This window comes from Pholis gunnellus (genome assembly GCF_910591455.1).
Source record: "Pholis gunnellus genome assembly, chromosome: 15".
In the NCBI taxonomy this organism is placed as follows: Eukaryota; Metazoa; Chordata; class Actinopteri; order Perciformes; family Pholidae; genus Pholis; species Pholis gunnellus.
Window position 1 is genome coordinate 6,973,005 of NC_136542.1, and position 21,699 is coordinate 6,994,703.

General features: G+C 44.4%; 2 protein-coding genes across 6 annotated transcripts; one reads left to right on the top strand and one right to left on the bottom strand.

Annotated features, from left to right (window-relative positions):
* Window positions 1–102: 102 nt before the first annotated feature.
* hltf (helicase-like transcription factor) lies at window positions 103–10,219 on the bottom strand. Its single transcript, XM_079175409.1, has 25 exons — window positions 10,195–10,219; window positions 9,465–9,667; window positions 9,185–9,351; window positions 8,855–8,997; window positions 8,624–8,700; window positions 8,087–8,158; window positions 7,626–7,817; window positions 7,384–7,458; window positions 7,224–7,284; window positions 6,876–6,942; window positions 6,391–6,449; window positions 6,217–6,264; window positions 5,906–6,007; window positions 5,718–5,809; window positions 5,007–5,150; window positions 4,618–4,750; window positions 4,318–4,453; window positions 3,861–4,040; window positions 3,664–3,779; window positions 2,395–2,576; window positions 2,156–2,278; window positions 1,856–1,968; window positions 1,463–1,643; window positions 1,287–1,367; window positions 103–1,024 (listed from the first exon to the last, which is right to left on the bottom strand). The coding sequence occupies exons 2-25, from the start codon at window positions 9,660–9,662 to the stop codon at window positions 881–883; spliced, it is 2,886 nt and encodes a 961-aa protein (XP_079031535.1). The 5' UTR covers window positions 9,663–9,667; window positions 10,195–10,219; the 3' UTR covers window positions 103–880.
* Window positions 10,220–10,653: 434 nt separating this feature from the next.
* Window positions 10,654–21,585, top strand: LOC306707470 (serine/threonine-protein kinase PAK 2-like). Of its 5 annotated transcripts, none has more exons than XM_079174950.1 (15): window positions 10,654–10,769; window positions 15,585–15,778; window positions 15,865–15,971; window positions 16,052–16,199; window positions 16,295–16,311; window positions 16,435–16,545; window positions 16,782–16,908; window positions 17,033–17,096; window positions 17,176–17,224; window positions 17,688–17,800; window positions 17,906–18,023; window positions 18,274–18,373; window positions 18,480–18,676; window positions 19,118–19,255; window positions 19,621–21,585. In XM_079174950.1, exons 2-15 carry the CDS (start codon window positions 15,601–15,603, stop codon window positions 19,705–19,707), a joined length of 1,554 nt encoding a protein of 517 aa, XP_079031076.1. In that variant the 5' UTR covers window positions 10,654–10,769; window positions 15,585–15,600; the 3' UTR covers window positions 19,708–21,585. The 5 variants fall into 5 exon arrangements, with proteins under 5 accessions (XP_079031076.1, XP_079031077.1, XP_079031075.1 ...); XM_079174951.1 differs by lacking the exon at window positions 10,654–10,769 and adding an exon at window positions 10,827–10,937; XM_079174949.1 differs by lacking the exon at window positions 10,654–10,769 and adding an exon at window positions 13,496–13,631.
* The last annotated feature ends 114 nt before the right edge of the window (window positions 21,586–21,699 follow it).

The window sequence follows — 21,699 nt, forward strand, 5'->3', positions numbered from 1 at the left end:
CTATAGTTTTTGTATATATAACTATATACAAAACTGTTTAAGCTGTGATATCAAATAGCTTCTGCAGCTCCGGACACATTTTATTTGGTGAAAAATGGGGCAAAGTGGCTCTTTGGATGGTAAAGGTTGCCGGCCCCTGGGTTAATGAGATGTCACAAAAGAGTAAAAGAAAATGGCCCAAAGTGACGTCTTTAAATATCCTGGTTTGTTCGACTCATAACATAAAACAGAGAAAAGCAGGAAATCCTCACAAGTACTTCATGTACTTAATGTAACCACTTAAATGATTATTAGATTGTGTAGTAAACAGATGTTTCCCTTTAATTTCAGGTTTTTGGTTAAACAGACATTGAAGTTCTGAAAGCTGCTCCGTGTCTGTTTAAATACAGAATCTACAAATGTACAATATCAGCAGTCTGCAATTCTTTAATCCAGAGACGGCAAAAAAAGAAAGAAATCCTACATACGGAACATTTGAATTGTCACAGCTGGTCCGTTTTGTAAATCAACAACTCGAGCTGCTAGAACAGGTGGGCTTTTCTACATCTCCATGTTTTAACACAGCGTTGATGTTTTTATGATCAAGACAAACCGCTCCTACGCATCACAACAGAACATCAATGAAAATGTTTGTCCTGTTAATGCATCAGTATCAAAACTTAAACAAGAAAGTTAAAAAGAAGTTAAATAAAACAGAAGGTCGAAAATTCACGACAAACTACAAATGAAAAATGTCAAAATATGAACATAATATTTTCTTTGTGGACGAAAAAAATAATCTCTGCAGCCCTTCGGATGTGAACTGTCGGACCCAACAAGAACACAGGCAACTGTTTGAACCTGAACTGACGTGTTAACATGGGAACACTTCGTCAGAGGTCTACAGCTCCATCAGAGCTTTGATGTCGTCCATGCGAGACGTTTTCCTGTCAGTGCTTTTGGAACCAAAAGCCTTCTCCACCAGGTCCTGCTTCTCCCTCTGGATCTTCACCATGTTCTCCTCCACTGAACCTTTCACAATGAACTGCAGCAACAGACACACACAAACAAAATATAAATACATGCAAAATGTTCCAGTCAGTGATTTTTCTCATGTACCTTTTCTCTCTTGAATTTAACTATGAGAATGTAATATTATACACATAATGAAGATCATCTTGAACATCTGTCTTGTTTCACAGTGTAAACCAGCAAAGGAACAGGTGATGCCTTGCTACTGCTTAGCTTTCACCGCAGACCCAAATACAGAAGTGCCAACACACACGGTTTAGTAATCGATTCCTGACCTTGGTGACGAAAACGTTCCTCGTCTGTCCCAGACGGTGGCAGCGGTCGATGCACTGTTCCTCTGTTGCAGGATTCCATGCCTAAAACACACAGTCAATAACAGGCGGACGTGCAGTTAAGAATTTCCCTTCTTCCTGAAAAAACACTTGTGATCAATTTCAAAATCTGCACTTACAGGGTCCATGAAGAAAACATGAGAGGCGGCAGTCAAGTTAAGCCCCACCCCTCCAGCTTTGAGTGACAGCAGCATGATGGCGGGGCCGTCGGCTGCAGGGCTCTGGAACTCCTGGATGACCTGAGTCCTCTTCTTTTGGCTCAAGGTGCCATCAAAACGCACATAACTGAAACCGTGCTCTCTGGTGAAGAGAAAGGACAATAGCGCCAAGACACGGACAATTTAATTAAATCTAAATGATCTACTTGAGGGCTGCTGGTGCACTGCTAACATAAATATCTAAACCTGGACAACAAGAGTTTGGTAACCTAAGAGCCACAAATCCAACAGTTTATAAGTTACTTACGAGACCTCTAAAAACCCTGAACTACTACTGTGAATGTGTGTTTTTACCTGAGCGGAGTCTCCAGTAAGGTGAGGAAGCGTGTAAACTGAGAGACGACCAGACACTTAATGCTGCCGTCTTCACATCGCAGCCTGAGCAGGTTTCCCATCAGCGCCTGCACCTGCAGCGATAAATTAAACCGACTTCAGAGAAGGAACAACACGGCTCTAATAAAGTAGCATTCCAGCACATTTTCATCACTGCTTAATAAGAGTGACTGCTGAGTGAGTAAATAATTAGGGAAAGAGTCACAAAACAGTGCTTTTATCACCCAGTTAATTCTGCATCCTCAATATGTGCAGCTGTACCTTTGAGCTTGTCCTCCACTTATCAGAGTTTGTACTTTTCTCTTCCTCCATGTCCTCCTGTGGAAACTCCACCAGTTCACTGGACTTGATCTCACTTCGACAGAGAGGACAGCGTGCTGTTTCCTATGCGCGCACACACACACACACAGAGCAGAGAGAAAAGATAGAACAACTTGCCTTTTAAGTTGTCAAATATGAATTCAGTTAGAGATCAGTGTCTGCTTCAGGCAGCACATTACCTGCTCGGTGCCGATAACCTGGGCGATGCAGGGCCGGCAGTAGACGTGGGCGCAGTGTGTAATGACGGGAAGGTTCACCGAATCCAGACAGACGGCGCACTCCTCATCAGAGCCGCTGGCCAACACAAACCGCAGCTTCTCTATCAGACGCTCTCGCATCTCCGCAGGTGTCGCTGCAGCGCCTACAGACAAAGTATCTGATCAATTTACAGGTGAAAATGAACACAGAGGAAAGAAAATCTTTCTGAAACGTGCACCAAGGCCAGAGCTGCAGCTACAATTGAGGACACAAACGTCATGACCGCTTTCATTTTGGGAATGTGAGGGTTATATAAAGACATGTTTATATTCTAGGATTACACACATTGTATTCACGTTGGGGTTGGTACGACTTATTCACCTCCCAGACTACATGCTCATAAAACAGTCGGTAATAAGTGGCCTCAATGTAAACTTTTTCCACATGTTACCAGCTGCAAATAGTGAATAAGTACCACAGTCATACAGGGAAATTCATAAGCGAAAAAGTAAACTCATCAGCAAAGCAGGTAACTCGAAAAAAGCAATGACTAGGATTAATTTTCAGGGGCAGTGAATATGCTTTTAAAACAGGAAACCAAGAGAGAACGAGACATAAAAGGGGCGATTAGCAGTAGAGTGTGAAAAAGGTGGCGGGAATAAAAACATTATGAAAAGAATTGGGAGATGGGCTTTTGCACAGCAGGGATTTTCACTTGTCATAGCAGGTGCAAAAGCAAAGCTGTAATCAATAACACTAACGAGGGCTCCTCTTCATTCAGGTGTCCCAGTAAACCGAGCAATCACGCTCAAGAGCAGCGCCTGGAACAGGTGAAAATCGTTAATGTTAATTATTACACCTGCTATGACTAAGTCTAGAAAGGCCTAGAATACAAGTGTTCACACCACCCACCAGAAGATCTAGATTAAACTCTTTACACACCCGTGGTGCACTCACACAGGTGTTTTCAATCATTCCTGCTGATTAGACCTCCTCTCAGGACTGTGTGGGCGTGAAGAGAAGATGCTCTCTGTAAATGTACACATCCATGATTGGCTGCACAAAAGTGAAACCTGGGCATCAGAATGTATTCTCAAAAAGTGTAATATATATTTTCAACTGAAATCTAAAAAAATCACAAAAAATCTCCGGCAAGCCTGTCTGCGTATAAAGCGACTCAAGGGCTTCCGAAGCTGTACGCTACATTATTCAGTTATTGCATTAGTCTCACGTCACACCGCAGGTCTTACTCAGGTCAGAGGAGGTTTTTGCCAGCAGATCAGGGTGGCAGCAGTGCTGTCGAAGCCTCATCAGGATGGCCAACACGTCAGCATAATTCCTCAAGACGGTCCCTTCAGTCACGTATCTACACAAACACAGTTAAGATCACTTGAAGAAAATACACCAATATGTAGCTGTACATGTACATACATACACCGACACACACCTGGCGATGGTATTTCTTCCCTCACTGCGAGCCAGCTCGTACTCCTCTCTCTCCGACTGGCTCAGCTCGACCTGCTCCACGCATACTCTCTTCTCGGGCAGAGACACCAGAGGGCGCCCGTTCACCTCGCTGCCCTTGGTGCGGCGCAGGGTGATGCACTTCACCAGGATCTGAAGGTTCCTATGTGCACAGTATCAACAGTCTGAGTTTATTAACATCTAATCATTACTCAGGGTGCTGCACTGGAGAATCACCATAGTTTGTCAACACGTCTAGCTACCTTATAAAATAGCAAACTGGTACGATTTGATCAACTATCACAGGACTTTTTGAATATCATTGGTATGTCACAACTTAGAAAGCAGCTCAATACAATGATTTCACTCAGACAGACGACGCCCCCTGGAGGCTTATTACTACATTACAGCAGCGTAATATAACGGTAGTGAGCACGCACTGCAGGCCGGCCCTGTCTCCTTGAGTGACGGGTCTCTGGATCACTCTGTTCCACCACTCTTTGGCATCGAAGGGCTTCAGACGCAGGAAGGCTAGCAGCATCCACAGGTCCTTCACACTGTTCTGGATAGGAGTACCTGGTGGGATGGAAGCATGAACACATACACACAAACATTTGGTATTTGTCTTAATACTGAGGCTGTATCTGTGTGTACTTATTAATAAGGTCAAGTACGTTTGTGTTTTCATATGTTGGACTATCGGTGTGTGTGTGTGTGTGTGTGTTAAAGTGCAGGTATACCTGACAAAATCCAGCGGCGCTGAGCTTTTAAGTCCAGCACAGCCTTACTCATCTGTGCATTAGGGTTTCTTACGAAGTGTCCTTCGTCCAGCACAACCCTCAGCCATTTGATACCATGGAGGGGACTCTTATTCTGAAAAGTAAACAAAACATATTTAAAAAGATAAGCAAATTATCTCTCAAGGGAATATTGACATGAATTAAACACGCAGTCCAGGTTCAGGTCAGACATGAATTAGCTGCTGTTAGAGGATTTTTTTTTTTCTTCCCTTCTCAAAATAAATGATTGCAGTCAACACCACCGTATTAAATGCATTGGCCATGTTTTCTGTTCTGTGTGAACACTTTGGCAAACCTTACAGATATACATGTGACCCGTCCACACTCACCCCAAAGTCGGCAGAGAGGACGTTGTAGGTGGTAATCACCACATCCTGAGAGGACAGAAAGGTCTTGCTCCTGTTGCGCTCTGCACCGTAATACAGATACACGTTGAGCTTCACGTTAGCGCGTACATGCTGCTCAAACTGGTCCTGCACGCACACACACACACACACACACACACACACAAAAGGACAGAGGAAAACAACATGACTGGCTGACTTTAGGGATGGAAAGATAGCATTGAACGAAGCAGATGGAGGCTACAGCTCTGAGGAAAAACTGTTCAGTCTGTTTGTTCTGGCTTTGGTGGCTCTGTATCTCGTCCCTGATGGTAAGTGACCTGGGTGAGCTGGGTCCTTACTGAGGTTGCTACCCTTCTTAAAGAGACAGACGGCTATCGTACATACACTGTGTCCGAGTTTAGAAGCACAGTTCTCACAATCCTCTGCCGTTTCTAACCACCTGGACTGAGTCTCTGCAGGTCTCTGCAGTGCAGCTTGGCATAACCCAACGTCGCCCCGTATCAGAGGATACTCTCTATGGTGCGTCTGTAAAAGTGTATCAGGATCTTAGAAGGAACTTTGACCTATTTTAATTTTTTCTCAGGAAGATAAGCCTCGGTTGAGCTTTCCTCACGAGGTGAAAGGTGTTACGGGGCCATGCTAGGTCTTTTGTTATGAAGACAACCAGGAATTTGATGTCATAAGTATTCCTACCAGCCAGTTGCTGATCACAGAGAGTGGGCAGATGATGAGAGTTGTTCTTGCTGATAAGTCATCTGCACTTTCAGTGATGGAGGACTCCACACCTGCACATATGAAAAACGTTACGCATACATCTCCAATATCACATTTTCTTTTTTTCCTCCAAAAAACAATATAGTTTGTCAACCGTTAGAACTCACTCGGTGTAGGAGTGGCAGTTTTCTTCTTCTTTGAGCTTGTATCTGCTGCTGGGCCACCCAGTGCTGCAGCAAAGTCCAGATCCTCAATAAATTTAGGGGCCTCTGCACATAAAACATACATCTAGTGTTTTAGTTCATAGGGAATGGTGATTATGATGTTATGCAAGCCAAATAACAGCATTGAGACAAATTCACAGGTCATTTGTAGAAGATTCCCTGTCAAGCTTTGTCACACAGTGTCTTCAACATGCATGTACATTTACATGAACATATCACGGTGCACAAATATAAAGACTTTACTGGGCTTGCACCTTTAATGGGCTTTCGCTTGGAGGCTTTCTTCTTTCCTCTGCTGGCACCTGTAAGCGGAGAAGTCAGGTGAAAATATACGTAAGCCACACAAGCAAAGTAAGGCGACAACAACAAGCAAAGAGCGTGAACAGACCTAAAAGGTGGTGCATATGGAGATGACAGTCAATTCTTACCCTTATCTGACTTGTCCACAACATCGGCCGAATCAACACAGATCCCCTCCACCTGAGAACTGATCCAGACAGGGAGCACGTCAGCGGGATCAATAATACCACTGAGGGCCCAAAACACGATTACATTTGACAAAACAGGTGTGCACTTATAGACATATACACTGGCTGAATGTATGGAAATATGTCCAGATGTAGTCATTTGCATTCTTACCTTTACACATAAAGATTTTTAACTGATTTTGGGGGCTTTTTTTTTTTGTGCCTTTATTCGATAGTGCAGCTCTACACAGGAAAGAGGGAGAGAGAAAGGGGATGACCTGCAGCAAAGGGCTGCGGGTTTGATTCAAATCTGGGCCGCTGCAGTAAGGAAACAAGAGCTACCTGGGCACCCCACCTCTACCCATGATTGAATTATGCAGTGATACTAAAAACACGTCACTGACAATATGATCTGAGCACGACAAATTCAGTTAAACCACACTTACAGGTTTGGACGCATAGAACCAGCTGCTGCATCACTCGATCCTGATCCATCGATTGCACGGCTACTTCCTAAAACAAAAACATATCATGTCTGTGGTTAGTGCTCGGTTTGTTTTTAGCATTCAAGAATGTGTGCATTTCCCCACACACACACACACACACACACACACACACACACACACACACACACACACACACACACACACACACACACACACACACACACACACACACACACACACACACACACACACACACACACACACACACACACAAGAGAGATAAAGGAAGACTGAACAACAAAGAAGAAGATCTCCATCACCAGCTAATTTATTGTAAATCGAGATTACCTTCCAGTTTGGAGGCCATCTCTGGTTTAGTTTTGGCTTTGACAGGCGACGGCTGCTCCTCCTGCACACATGTAAACGAGCACTTTATGGTGGCTGAACACACGTCACTCAAGACTGCATACTGATTGAAAAGAACACATCCACACACAGCTACACGTACACATTTCTCCACAGGAAGAGGCTTTCCTTTGTGGAAGTTGGTGAGAATCAGAGCGATGGTTGTCAGAGTTTTTCCCTGGAAAACACAAACAGGGGTTTGGTATCAGCCGTGTGAAGCCTTTTATTGTGGTAAATGTGGAATAAAAACGCTTTAAAAACAGGTGAAGTGTTAATTATCCTTCTTTTATTGGAGAAAACATCATGTTAACCTGCTGAAATCAAACAACGGAGCATGTTCCTCACCAGTCCCATGTCATCTGCCAGGATCCCCCCACGAATTCTCTCTGGTACTTCTTTGGCAGAGAAACACGTGAGGCTGTTGTAGTAGAGCTCGCCCCTCCTCTCCCAGAATGGTGGCAGCGCAGATTTGTTTTCTCGCGCACACATCCAGGACAGCGCCTGCTTCTGGTGAGGCAGGAGAGGAGTACCCACGGACTGCAGAGAAAGAGAGCAGCAGGTTCACGATACAGCTGCACTAAGACACTGACAACACACACACACACACAGCTATTTCAGGGTGCAGGAGGGAGACAACTTAAGAGGTGAGAATCAGTTTCTCCAAAAACTGGAGCAAGAAAGAGAAGGTCCAAGGGATGCATGGTTTGCTGACATCTTATCGCAGACATTTAGCAGGTGACCAAATGCTGACCACAAACAAATGTATGCACATACAATGCAGACAGATGAACCGATCAAATACGCACCTCGGCTGCTCGTTTCTCTCCGTCTTCACTCTCCATCAAGCCATCAAAAAGCTTGTCGAATGCGTTCTTCAGCTGAAAGAAAAATTAATTTTAACGGCTGACTTACGTCTTAAAGTCTGTTTTTACTATGTCAACAATAACTGAACATGTATAGTCGTTCCATATCATTTTAGCATTTATATTATACCACATTTGAACAATGAATTCTCTGAGCACTAAAAAGTCAGAACAATAATTAACTTTACACGCCTTACTCAAACAACCATGCTCTGTTAAGACACTTAGTTTCGACCACACAGATGGTGTTTCAAAAAATACAGTATAGCAGAGATTACCTGTAACAACATCAACGTTACACCATTTTGATTTAAATTAACTTCAATTTAGCTTTAATGTAAAGAAAAAGGGGGTGATAAATCAAAATCTACTGTCAAAAACAGACGAAAGAAAGCAGACTAAAACAAATACAAAGCTACATTTTTTAAATTCAATTACATGTTACGTTTATATTACATTTACTAAATGTAAGTAGATTACCTCCGCTGCTGTTAGTGGGATGGTCAAACCTTTTTTAGACGACAATGCACGAGCACCTTGACTATTCTGATTTGCACCTGAAATCATACACACACAGAATAAGCGGTAATGTGGATGACAATACCTGAAAACTGGGCATTTTGTATGCAACAATGCAGGCTGTGTGGATAAATGTGAGGACATCCATTAACGGGCGAGTGAGATTGGATGAGTGAGTGCGTTAGTTTGTACCCGTTGCTTTGCCTCCTCCTGTGTTCAGTTTATATCCGTGACGGGCCATGCTCTCCATCACAGCATTTTTGCTTTCCTCTTTCCCCCAGAAGGACAGCATCAACGGCATGGTGAACGAGTTTTTCGTCCCTGAGTGAACCACCCTGACACACAATAACAAAGAAATCTAATCGAATACAGATATTTATGGGGAGAATCCATCAATAGCACCCATATATGCCTACATTTAGGGTTAGCCAGGTGTTTTGGTCGATCCTTGAGATGTTGAGAAAGATCATATTCTGACACTCAACATGTGAGCAGAGAATGACACAATAACAATGGACTTACCCCTCAACTTTAGCCAAATTGTTGTCCATGACATGGGCCATGGCTGCTGCCAGCTCTCTCTTGATGTGACCCACTTGGTTGCCATAAATGTTGGCGACCATCACTGCATTGTGGTCGTACTGATTCTGGGGCTGTCTCACTAAACCGACCATTTCACCTTGATTCACCTGTAAAGAGAGTAAACCACGGAGGATTTGAAGGTTTTCTCAACCTATATCTCCACTATACTGTCTCTTTTGTGAATCAGTGCGCTACACGAATGAAGGTGATGGATGCTCACCACCCCGGTGTAATATCTGAGGCCGACCACAGTGCCCTGCAGGTGGCCAAACAGCACGCTGCCATCTGCGTCCGGCTCCTCGGACGCTGCGGCCCTGATGGCCTGGGACAGGGTCTCTGCACTGGTGTCATAGCGGTCTGTGAAGAGGTCCACCTCACTGTACCGGTCCCAACCGAACCTCCACCTACGGGACAACATCACACCTACAGCGCGCGCAGAGACGTGCACAAAGACATACACAAACAGACAAAAACAAAGGAAAAGTAAGTGTTAACTGTTGGGAGAATAACTGACAAAACGCCCCATGAAACCCTGTCCTTTGTGTGCACAGACATGGCGCTGCAGGTAACACTACAGGAAAAGTTGAACCAGGTTACAAACTTCTTAACTAACAGTAACGTTAGACACATATGGTTTACGTGCAGGAAACTAGCATATTTCTATATTGGATGTAGCGTTAAATGTTGCTGAATAGCAAAGCTAGCTAACCAAGTGACTCTATCTCCCTACGGAAGTATGAGCTATTTAACCAAATCAGGGACAGCCGTTGAGATAATGTATCTTAACATCTAGCTTACCAAAATTACATTAACGTTGTTTGCAAGCTAACGCTAGCTAAATGTTTAACATTTAATACTAACGATTGCTAACTGCAGTTTTGAGCTATTGCGTTAGCTGTTCGTACACTATCGCTAGCGTGGGTGATTTATCTGTAATTAAAATATCGTACTATTGTTCTTCTCCTCGGCGATTGTTGTTTCTGGTGCGGTGCTGTTACTGATGTTTGTGCTACATTGTTGTGATTGTGTCAAGTCAACAGACCTCGATGTGTAACTTCCGGTAGTGACCTTCAAAATAAATTCTGATAATGTGACGTTTTATGATGATGTGATTCATATATCATTTGAGAATCTTTGGGTATTTCTTTACTTTTCCTTTTGTCTTGGTAAGCTGGTGTATATCAGGATTACGAATATCTGCAGTTGATTGGATAGAAAATGTTTGGCAATAATTAATTAATAATTCGAGCGCTCTCGAGTAGATAGATTTTATTCTGAGATCACAGTCACCCTGTTTCCGGTGTTGTGTCCGTTTACTTTTACAGTCCGACTGGCACAGCGGCAGCTGCTTTTCACCGACTGCCTTTTACGCGCCCTTTGCGTTTCGCCCTATGAGCGCTACGGTGGCCGCAAGGTCCAGATTCCTCATGTTTGTTTCTACGACGTTCCGCTTCCTTTCCAAGTTCCTCCCCGGGCCAAACAAGGAGCCAGTCCGAGAGTACTCGGGGAGAAAGACGGGAAATAAGTGAGTGAGATTAAAGATATTGTTTTTGTTCACACCTTCAGGGAAGTTTGTGATATCTCAGCGAAAATCTGGGCCTCAAACGGAGTGAAAATCATCGGTGACGGGGCGAAGTTCTTGGGTGTTTGGCCGGAGAGTGCGGTCTGTTCTTTTTGCGGTTGACAGCAACCGGTGAGTTTACATTTGCTCATTCAACACAGTCAACGAATCAGTCTTACATACGAGTTGTATATTTGGTAATAGTTTGGATGCTATTAACTGTATTTTGGCATAGGGAGCGATCAGACTGAGTGTGGCTGCTTCTTCCATAACTGTTGTGGAGACACTTTTCTAGTCCCTTAAAGGGGATAAAATAAAGTAAAGCAGTCACGAGACCAATATCCTCGTGCTAATAGGAGTCATGGCTTGCTTTCGTTTAAATGTAAATCAAAGTGATGGCAGTCTACAGGGACACTATAGTAGTGTAATGAGATGTGATGTTAGTACAAAGGCCTACTTTACTGAAATGGGCCTGTGAATGTCTAACCGTTGAAAAGCTGGTTTGATTCAATGTTATTGAATAAAGCAGAAGACTCTGTCCCTTTTTAAGTTGTTCTGTGTACAAACATGTACAACACACATACAGTATAATGTGTGTAAGGCTACAGTACACACTTATATTCTTCAGCTCAGGGTTTGGAGATAATCATTTCTTGCATACCTGCAAACTACCGCTGAGGACACACATATGTATTCCTGGCAGTGTGTAGAAGGATTTTTAACAGCTTTCAGAACTTCATTTGGGAGATAGCAAAAAAAACTTCATGGAAAAATGTGAGTTTGGAATCATGCCCTCTGCATTTCTAAAAACTATCAGCTATGGCTTTGCCTAAAAAATGCTGCACATCAGCGTATAAACCTGCTAATCCAGCAGCTATACTGAACCAGACATTCATGCACTAGATCCTAAAGCTAACAGGCTTCTGACTGTGAGTCCTGAAGCTGGCTTTTGTACCCGGTCCAGACGGCCTCAACCGAGTTCTGACGGCGTCCCGGGACTTCGGGTTGCCAGGTTGGTTGATTTGAGTCCTCAGAATGTTGACACAGGGGTGAGGCGGCTGTTTGAATAACAGGATAAGGTGTTCAAGAGTGGGTGTGCAGCTGGGCAGTGTGTTTACGCTTCATTCACTGCCAGACCCATAATCAGTGAGCTGACTGTAGAGGGAGTCAGTGTGCACATATACAGTACAAATGTGTGTGTTTTTGTGTCTGTCTGTGTGAGTGAATGAAAGGGGTTAGAGTAGTCTGTGTGTGTGTCGACTTCATCACTCCTTCCAGGAAGTCCTCGGCAGAATTTCCTTTTATAGAAGCTGAATACAAAAGGCCTGCTGTCCACTTCCTGTAAACAGCTCGGTGGCGGCGTTTGCTACGTTTTGGTTGGCCGGCCCAGTCCTGTGACCCTCTGGCGCTCGGGGAGTTCCAGGATGAGGAAGTGGGCTTCCCTTGATGGCGGCCAGCCACAGGGAATAGAAAGTGTTCTGGTATAGCGAGACAGACAGAAACAGAGAGAGAGAGAGAGCGCACAGAATGAGGAATATAAATGATAAAGAACAGAGAGCTGTGACTGCCTCTGCGGCACAGAGATGATGAAAAGAGAGCTTCTGTGAACTGAGAACAGAGAGATGCAATGAGATGACGTCCGGGTGTGAAATAGTCTGGGTGCTGAGCGAGCACGCAGAGGTTGAGGGAATGAATTAGAATAAAAAAATAAAAGCACAGAGACAGGAATGTGAAGGAACGGTTCAGCCTGCAGTTGAAAATGGCCAGACCATTCCTTGGCAGACCCCGTAACTTCCCCGTGTCTCCATAACTGGTCCTGGCCAAGAAATAGTTTGGCTCTTAACTCTTGTAAAAAAAAAAGCAGAATTGTCTTTTCTTTGTACTTCTTTTCGCCATATTTTTGGGTTAAGCTAAGCTTTGGCTACTAACTCCAGCTACACATGTACCACGCAGACATGAGAGCGGTATCAACCATCTCGCATAACTCTGAGAAAGCGTACGCCTATTTCCCCAAATGTCAAACTCATTCCTTCAGACGATTAAATCATGAAGTCTTTGTTGAGAAGCTAGCTGATTTATCCATTAATCATACAAGTGCTGTTAGGGTGTGTTCAGCTCTACAAACACACAAGCGTGTAGCCTGCAGTGCTGATGTGTGCACCTGCCTGCTCCCCTCAAAGCTCAGAGCTACATAAAAGATGTTCAAGGGCTTACAATGGAGCCCCTGTTGGCAAGAGGAGTGTGTGTGTGGTTTAGGGCAGGGAATGAGGAGGAGCCGTGTGTGTGTGTGTGTGTGTGTGTGTGTGTGTGTGTGTGTGTGTGTGTGTGTGTGTGTGTGTGTGTGTGTGTGTGTGTGTGTGTGTGTGTGTGTGTGTGTGTGTGTGTGTGTGTGTGTGAGAGAGATGGACGGACAGTAGAACACGCCCAACCTCCTGCAGCCCTGCAGCTATGGAATTCCTACTGAGAGACAACGTGTCTCAGCCTGGCTAGCCAGCACCCAACATTCAGTCCCCCACACACACTCACACACACACACACACACACAGAGAGTCACACTCACTGACTTTGAAAATACACATTAAGGCTGGACCGGGTCTAATTTTATCCTGTCGGAACAAGAATACACCCGTCCCATCCAAGATCGCCGAGGAATGAGGCAGCCTGCTAAGACTCGCCCTCAGATGAGAGACCGAGGGGTTAGGAGACGGTGAGAGCAGAAGGAGATAGACGAGCGCCGGGGAAAGCGGTGCATACACTCGCTGGGAATACAACAGTTTTTTATTGTTTACATGGTCTTCTGTAAGACGCAGAAGAGGCCACAAACAGGTGAGTACTTGTGAAGAGCTCATATGAAAGAGGCGAGGGCATTGAAAAGGTGTTTTGTGGGCATAAGAGAGGAAGAGTAGTGTCTCGTGTTCTGTGTGTGGAGGTTGTGTTTTTACAATGTTTATGATCAGATTACGTGATCGACGCTGTGGGAAACAAGGAGGGTCATAATGTAGCCTTTTGTGTCTTCAGTTTGTGGCCTGAGGACTCTCTCAGCTTGTGTGAAATGTCTTTTTGTATGACCGTAAAGGCCTCATGTTGTGTGTGTGTGTGTGTGTGTGTGTGTGTGTGTGTTGGTTAATGTGTTCAGGAAAGGAATCTGTATCAAGATATCTTCACGGGTTCAAGGTTCATTAATTATCGTTGCACAATGAAATGTATTTGTAGTCCCTTTAATGCTACAAGACAAAAAAGCGGTAGTGCATACCTGCAGTGCACTTTTTTTAAATTAGCATCAGAAGGAATTTAAACAGCAGCAACAAAAACACAGAGGAATTCTTAACATTAAACATGCTATGCCAGAGAAACATCGTCCATTAACTGCGAGCACCAAGCATCACTGTTGCAGACATGAGTCCACCTCCCCTAGTCCCACTGGAGCCTTACTAGTGCGACAAGTCCGGTCCGGGATACCGAGACGGAGCCAGGCGTCTTTGAGTTGTGGGCTCAACAGTCTCTGTTCTCCTGGTTTGGTTTATTTTGTGTTGTTTAGCGTCAGGAGGAGGCTTTGTGTGTAAAGAAGGGGTCACAGGCATACCTTCTGTGCCTGAGCCACGTCTGTTATCCGGGGGTTTGATATTCTGTGGTGTGTCATTGGCGGTCAGACACGGGAAGTGAGGAAACCTTTTGGTTTGCTTCCTGTTTCCTGTCTGTGATGTCACCAAGAATGCAGACTGCAGCTCGGAGTCGATCAAACTGCTTGCTCTGCAAGACTAGAAGAGTTGCGTTAGTCAATGTGTGTGTGTGTGCATGCGCATGTGTGTGTCACCATATTAGGGGAATGGATAACACTCAGCGTGTCAGTGGTGGAAGAAGTACTCGTATCAAGAACCAATATAAGTAAAAGTTCTTCCAACTTAATATGACAAAAACAAGCCCAAAAGATTAGAAAACCACTGGTTTAATACGTAACAGTGCTGTCAGTGCATTGTATTTCATATGTAGTCGAGTGGAAGTATAAAGTATCATGACATGGAAATACTCAATACTCGACATCATGTTTCTGACATTTCACACCAACCAGCTCAGGTTTCCTTCTCACCGAACTGTTCTCCACACCTCTCCCTTTAACTCCTGTTGTCATACCTCTCTCTCTCTCCCCCCTCTCTCTCTCTCCCCCCCTCTCTCTGTCTCTATCTCGCTCTCTGCCTCTCTCTCTGTGTCTCTCTCTCGCCCCTCTCTCTCTCTCTCTGCCTCTCTCTCTCTCTCTGCCTCTCTCTCTCCCCCCATCTCTCTCTCTCTGTCTCGCTCTCTCTGCCTCTGTCTCTCTCTCTGCCTCTCTCTGCCTCTCTCTCTCCCCCCCCATCTCTCTCTCTCTGCCTCTCTCTCTCCCTGCCTCTTTTCCTTCCTCATTCATGTGTTACCGTGAGCGAGACTCAACACGTCACTTTGCCCATTCAGCCTCGCTTCCTGTTCACACTCTCTGTTCCCTTCGCTCCTGCACTCGCCGCTGACCCACACATTGTGGCATGGATGGATTAGTTAGGTCCGTGTGAGTGTTTCTTAACTTTTTGTTTAGTTTGTTCAAAGTGTATTTCTCTTGTGTAATGTAGGCTAAGCTGTACTCGATTTGCAACCGTTTGTCAGCAGCACTTTGGGCTAAGATGTATAGCTTTGACTAGCGTTGTGAAATCTAAAAACAGGAAGTAGTGAAGCGGTGATTGAGCGTGCGAACAGACTTACTGTGTTTCTTCTATGCGTCGTAATTTGTGTCGCCTCGTCCCGCCTGTGCAGGTGTACGTGTGTGTAGATGTGTGACAGCGGAGTGTGTGAGGACAAGCCCCCCGCCCCCCCTGTCAGGATGAGCAGCCAAGGAGGAGGAGCCAAGGACCCCCAGTCGGCCAATCACAGCTCTCGGCCGCTGCCGTCTGTGCCCGAGGAGAGGAAGTCTAGAAACAAGATCATCTCCATGTTTGCCTCTGAGAAAGGTGAGAGATGTGGACACGTACAGTAAAAAAACTAAATCTCACACACACTGCATTGGATGACCAACACGTTGACCCTTGACCTGCAGGAGGCAGGAAGAAGGACCGGGACAAGGACAGACCTGAGATCTCCTCCCCCTCCGACTTTGAACACACCATCCATGTGGGATTTGACTCAGTCACTGGAGAGTTCACTGTAAGTATCTTCACATAATCTCTTGGTTTTATGGGTAGATCTCTGTACGTGTTTGACAATGTGTGTGTGTGTGTGTCCAGGGCATGCCGGAGCAGTGGGCCCGTCTCCTTCAAACCTCCAACATCAGTAAATCAGAACAGAAACAGAATCCTCAGGCCGTCCTCGACATCCTCAAGTTCTACGACTCCACCAGTGGAAAACAGAAATACCTCAGTTTTTCCGCCTCAGGTCAGTTTTCTTTTTTGCTCAACATATAAATAAAAGTCCAAATGTTGTAACTGCGCAGACTAACTCGTCCGTCCGTACACTTTTATCTCTTTCAGATAAAGACTCGCAGTCGGTGAGGAGTTCCGTTCATAACTTCTGTTTTTCATTCATAACATTACATTGAATACATTCATAATATATGTCTCTGAATGTCACTCGCTTTTAATCTACTTTTTTTTTTTTTTTGGTGTTGCAGCCAGGCAAGCAGGGCACAGCGACCTCCCCATCAGGCGGCAAAGATGGAGACGATGATGATGACGACACACCACCTCCAGTGGTGGCACCGCGGCCAGAACACACAAAATCAGTGAGTAAAAACAATTATGATGATGTTGTTTTTTAAAAACTTCAAAATATAGGAAAGTAGCATTTTGAACGACTCTTGGGAAACTAAAAGATATTCAACTTTGTTCTCACTGTGTGCTAATGAAATAATTCCTTTGGTACTTTAAAGTAAGCTGAATTTCAAATCACCAACTTTGCAAACCGCTAAAACTAAGAAGGGCAAGATCACCTGAGGTGTTGCTGAAATGTTTCTCTCAGGTGTACACGAGGTCGGTGATAGACCCGCTCCCAGCTCCAGAGGTAGACGGCGCCTCCAAGGCAGCTGACAGACAGAAGAAGAAGGCAGGCGGCAAGATGACCGACGAGGAGATCATGGAGAAGCTCCGTATGTAAAACACACGCGCAGATTCACGCTGGGAATGACTCATCGAAGGCGTAGCCACGTACTATTTTTGTGCTCCAGTAGAGCTGACCAAGCTGTTTTTTAAAAAAAATGTTATGGCTCTTAGGGACTATTGTCAGCATTGGAGATCCTAAGAAGAAATACACTCGCTATGAGAAGATCGGCCAGGGGTGAGTCCGAATTCAGGATGGTGTGAACATTGAAAAGCGGCAGATTGTTATTTCACCTCTTACGCTTTGTCACTTTCAGGGCGTCTGGCACAGTTTATACAGCCATAGATGTCGCCACAGGACAAGAGGTAAGACTACTTCCCCCTTTGTCTCTGCCACTACCAAAATCATTCGAACCATGAACCTGGACGTGAGCACAATATGTCTCCTTTACTGTTGAGGCTGGACTGAGAAAAGCCCAAACATCAGTGGGAGGATAGTGAAGGAGTACTTTTTAGCGATAGAAAGTAACTGTAGGTTAAAGTGCTGTTTACTGTAATCACAGCATTTTAAAGTCAGCTGTTTCAATAAAGATATGTTTCCCTTTGAAACTTATTAGAGGAGAGTTACCTTGCAAGAATATCTCCATTCAAAATACAGACTAAAAACCTCATTTCTAGCCTAATCTGTTTTCTCTTGGCAACTTGGCATCTTCCAACATTGACAGTCCAGATTTCAGGATGTTAAAAACTATGAGCTGTACCTCGTAAGTAGCCACATGGCTTGCGTGTACCGGCGGTTTCCGCTTTTACAGGATGTCGTGTTCTGCAGGTGGCCATCAAGCAGATCAACTTGCAGAAGCAGCCGAAGAAGGAGCTGATTATCAATGAGATCCTGGTCATGAAGGAGATGAAGAACCCCAACATTGTCAACTTCGTAGATAGGTAACGCTGACCGAACACAGACAAACGTACGGTGCACATCCACAGCACCGAGCTGACTGCTTTGTCGATGTGACTCACTCTGCATGTGTGTGTGTGCATGTTTAGTTTCCTCGTAGGAGACGAGCTTTTCGTGGTGATGGAGTACCTGGCTGGTGGCTCCCTCACTGATGTTGTGACGGAGACGTGCATGGACGAGGCTCAGATCGCAGCCGTCTGCAGAGAGGTAGGATTCTCTACAAAACCTTCCATGAAAACCTCTCAAAGTGAAGTGTTTACATCCATGTTGACTATATATCTTGCAGTACTCTTTGTCTTCCCTGCCTTTGCCGGCATATTGCTGTGTGGTTTCTTTTGCGCATTACTGCCACCTGTAGGTCAGTGGAATAGTGTGAAAGGATGGGAAGGAATAAGTATCGCGTCACACGTGGACTTGCTTTTGGGGGATCCTAACCCTACTCCCTCTCTGCATCCAGGTCCTCCAGGCTCTGGAGTTTCTTCACGCCAACCAGGTCATCCACAGAGACATCAAGAGTGACAACGTATTGCTGGGGATGGACGGATCAGTCAAACTCAGTAAGAGGGAGCGCGCGTGCGAACATGCACAGATCCACAGACGCATATTGCACATGTCTGATTGGATATCTAATTATTTTTTCTTTCTTTCTTTCTCTCTTTGCAGCTGACTTCGGCTTCTGTGCCCAGATCACTCCAGAGCAGAGCAAACGTAGCACCATGGTGGGAACCCCGTACTGGATGGCTCCAGAGGTGGTGACCAGGAAAGCCTACGGCCCCAAAGTGGACATTTGGTCTCTGGGGATCATGGCCATAGAGATGGTGGAGGGAGAGCCTCCATACCTCAACGAGAACCCTCTCAGGGTGAGTGTGTGTGTGTGTGTGTGTGTGTGTGTGTGTGTGTGCTCAGAGAAACAATGGACAATTAGTCTTTTAGTTTAATGAAAGAGCAGAAAAATGGCCATCAGTGTTCACTATTTCCCGGAGGACAAGGTGGCGTCTTCAAATTGCTGTTACCGTTGGACAGAACCAGACTACCTGTTTCCAGTCGTCGTGCTAAGCTAACTGGCTGTAGCGTCATATTTATCTGACATATGAGCGTGGCAACAAACGGACATATTTTCCAAAATGTCGGCACTTTATTTCTTGACTTTCACTGGGAATGTGGTCCATAGTTTAGTTTCTGTTTTGTCTACTTTGTCATCTGTCAGATGTTAGCAAAAGTCTGTAAAGGAATGAATTGATTAGATTACTTAAAGATTATAACCCACTGCTTTTCTTCCTATGGCATTATGCTCGTCTTAGGCATTGTATTTAATCGCCACCAATGGGACTCCTGAGCTGCAGAGTCCAGAGAAGCTGTCTCCTGTCTTCAGATCTTTCCTCTCCCGCTGTCTGGAGATGGATGTGGAGAAACGAGGATCAGGCAGAGAACTGCTGCAGGTAAAAGAGGAGACCGACACACTCACTTATATCAATACATCCCTCTCAAATAAATGTAACGCACGCTAGGGCTGCAGCTGAAAATATTGTCAATATCAATTAATCTGCAGATTTGTTTGTCGTTAAATTGTTGTAATTATCTTAAATCCAAGAAAACCTCTTCAAATAGTTCAAGAGATTACATTTACAATCATATAAGACATAGCAAAGCAGCAAGTCTTCACGACTATGAAGCTGGAACAAGAGCATGTTCAGCATGTGTGCTTGTATGTAGATAACTGATGTGACTTAATCCAGAAAAATGAAGTTCCTTCCTCGGCACATTTTATTCCATGCGTTCCCTCCTTCTGTCCGTCTGTCTGTAGCACCCATTCCTGAAGCTGGCCAAGCCTCTGTCCAGCCTCACCCCGCTCATCCTGGCAGCCAAGGAGGCCATGAGGAGCAACCGCTAGATCCCAGTCTCTCAGGACTATAAGAGCGGATGCCAACGACAGCCAAACCAGCCGTTACCGTCTCCTGCGTTTGATGACCATCAAACCTGCTAGTTTTTTTTTTTTTTTTTTCCCACAGCTTCACAAAACTCCTCTGCAGTGTTTCTGTACTGGTGCCAGATTTCTCCTTCCTTTTTTGTGCCTTGTTCTAAAGCCGCATATCACAGCCATAATGTGTGTTTTCTATTTGTTGCAGCCAGAGCACGTGTATGTGTGTGTGTTGTTGATGTTGACACTGGTTACTTACTACAGTATGCATATTAGGAATGTGGTTTCACTGTTGCAAAGGTTCAAGATTATTCACACATCAAAGGCCAGATTCACACAAAAAAAATGTAATCAGTCCTGAGGAGGCATTTCGTTGTGTGAGGAATAGATGCCAACGGTAGTCCAACTTCTTTAGGGCTGCAAACCGCTTTGCGAGTTGTGCAAACCATCATCTCTGCTGTTACTGGATTGATTTGTTGGTGAGCTGTCACCATCAAAATATGCTTTAATAAAAAAAACGTGCATTACCTGCAGCAGGTAATGACTTAGGAGGTAACTTTTAATGCTGATTTGCTCTGTGAATTACTCTTTGACGTAGTTTGAGAAGAAGTTATTTTTAGACTTTTCTTCTGCCGGTTAGGAGCTTCTCTCAGCTATGAGACATAACAGTATTATAGAAACATTTGTTTTATATTACATTACATTTCTTTCTTACTTAAGATATCTCATAATATCCCAATCATTTTGGTGTGTGGAGAGACTGGAACCTTTGCAACCGGTTACCACCGTTGCTGTTTTTATGGCGACACATGTGCTTCCTGACAGGGTCCGATAGCTTTGAAAGTGGCGTGGAAAACTATAGAGTGCACCAACACTGCGCTGCACTGTAGCCCATACCAGCGGACAACGCAGCGGAAAAGCCATACCAGTATGTCCTCGTTTACCCTGTATGTCACTGGAGATGGGATTCAAGCTTTTTTTTGTACATGAAACGTTCAATTATTCAGCGGTTACCAGGCACCAAAATACACTATCCATCGATAGACTTGACTCAGACTTCACACGCCTCTGCTGTCAAACCCTCTGTGCAGACTCTTCTGCACACTATGCAAACCCGTCTGAACACTCACTATGTTTCTCCTAGATGTTCTGTCTTTAGCGGTGCCTTTTACAGTAGATGCCTTACCGTTGGTGTGTTGGTGCGAGTTCGACACAGAAACTGTATGAAAAATGTTTGTTTGAATGCGTTGAACTGGAGGACGACTTAGAATTCTTTTTGTATATCATGTTTTGGTGATGTCCTGTATTTTTTTTTAAAATTTTTTTTTTTTTAACAGCTTTTAAAAAGTATGTTTATCATTGTTTCATATTTGTAACTAACGCAACAGAAGACATTTTCTTTGTGTACCAATTCATCCTCGGTTCACTGAACTGTGTAATTATGGACTCCAAACCATAAAATGTATTGATAAGCCTGAGACAATCGAGCCACACCCGAGTCAAGCAGTGTTTGGAAGTTACGTTTTAACTTTGAGTACTAAATGAGATGGGGTTGAGATGAGATTTAAAAAAAAAAAACATTTACTGCCTTAAACCGATGCATGATGATGTAAAACCCACTCGTATGGTACTCAACAGGTTGACACACGTACAGAGTACTTGCAAATACTATTAACAGGCTGGAAAACACGGTTATGTGGCTTTTGACCCGAACACACATTCCAGTTATACGTTTTAATATGAGTGATTGAAGAGTTTAAAAATGATTGTGTTGTTAATCATGAAACCAACAGCTACTGGCGTTGAATATCATCCATACAGTATGTAAATTATTATTAAAGGTGGACCTAAGACTTGTGTCTGGATCACTGAAAGAGACTACAAAGAGATGCATAACAACCACAACGCAGAGACAAGAAAACCCACAAAGTTCATAAAAAAACACTTCAAGGAGCGTGAGGGTCT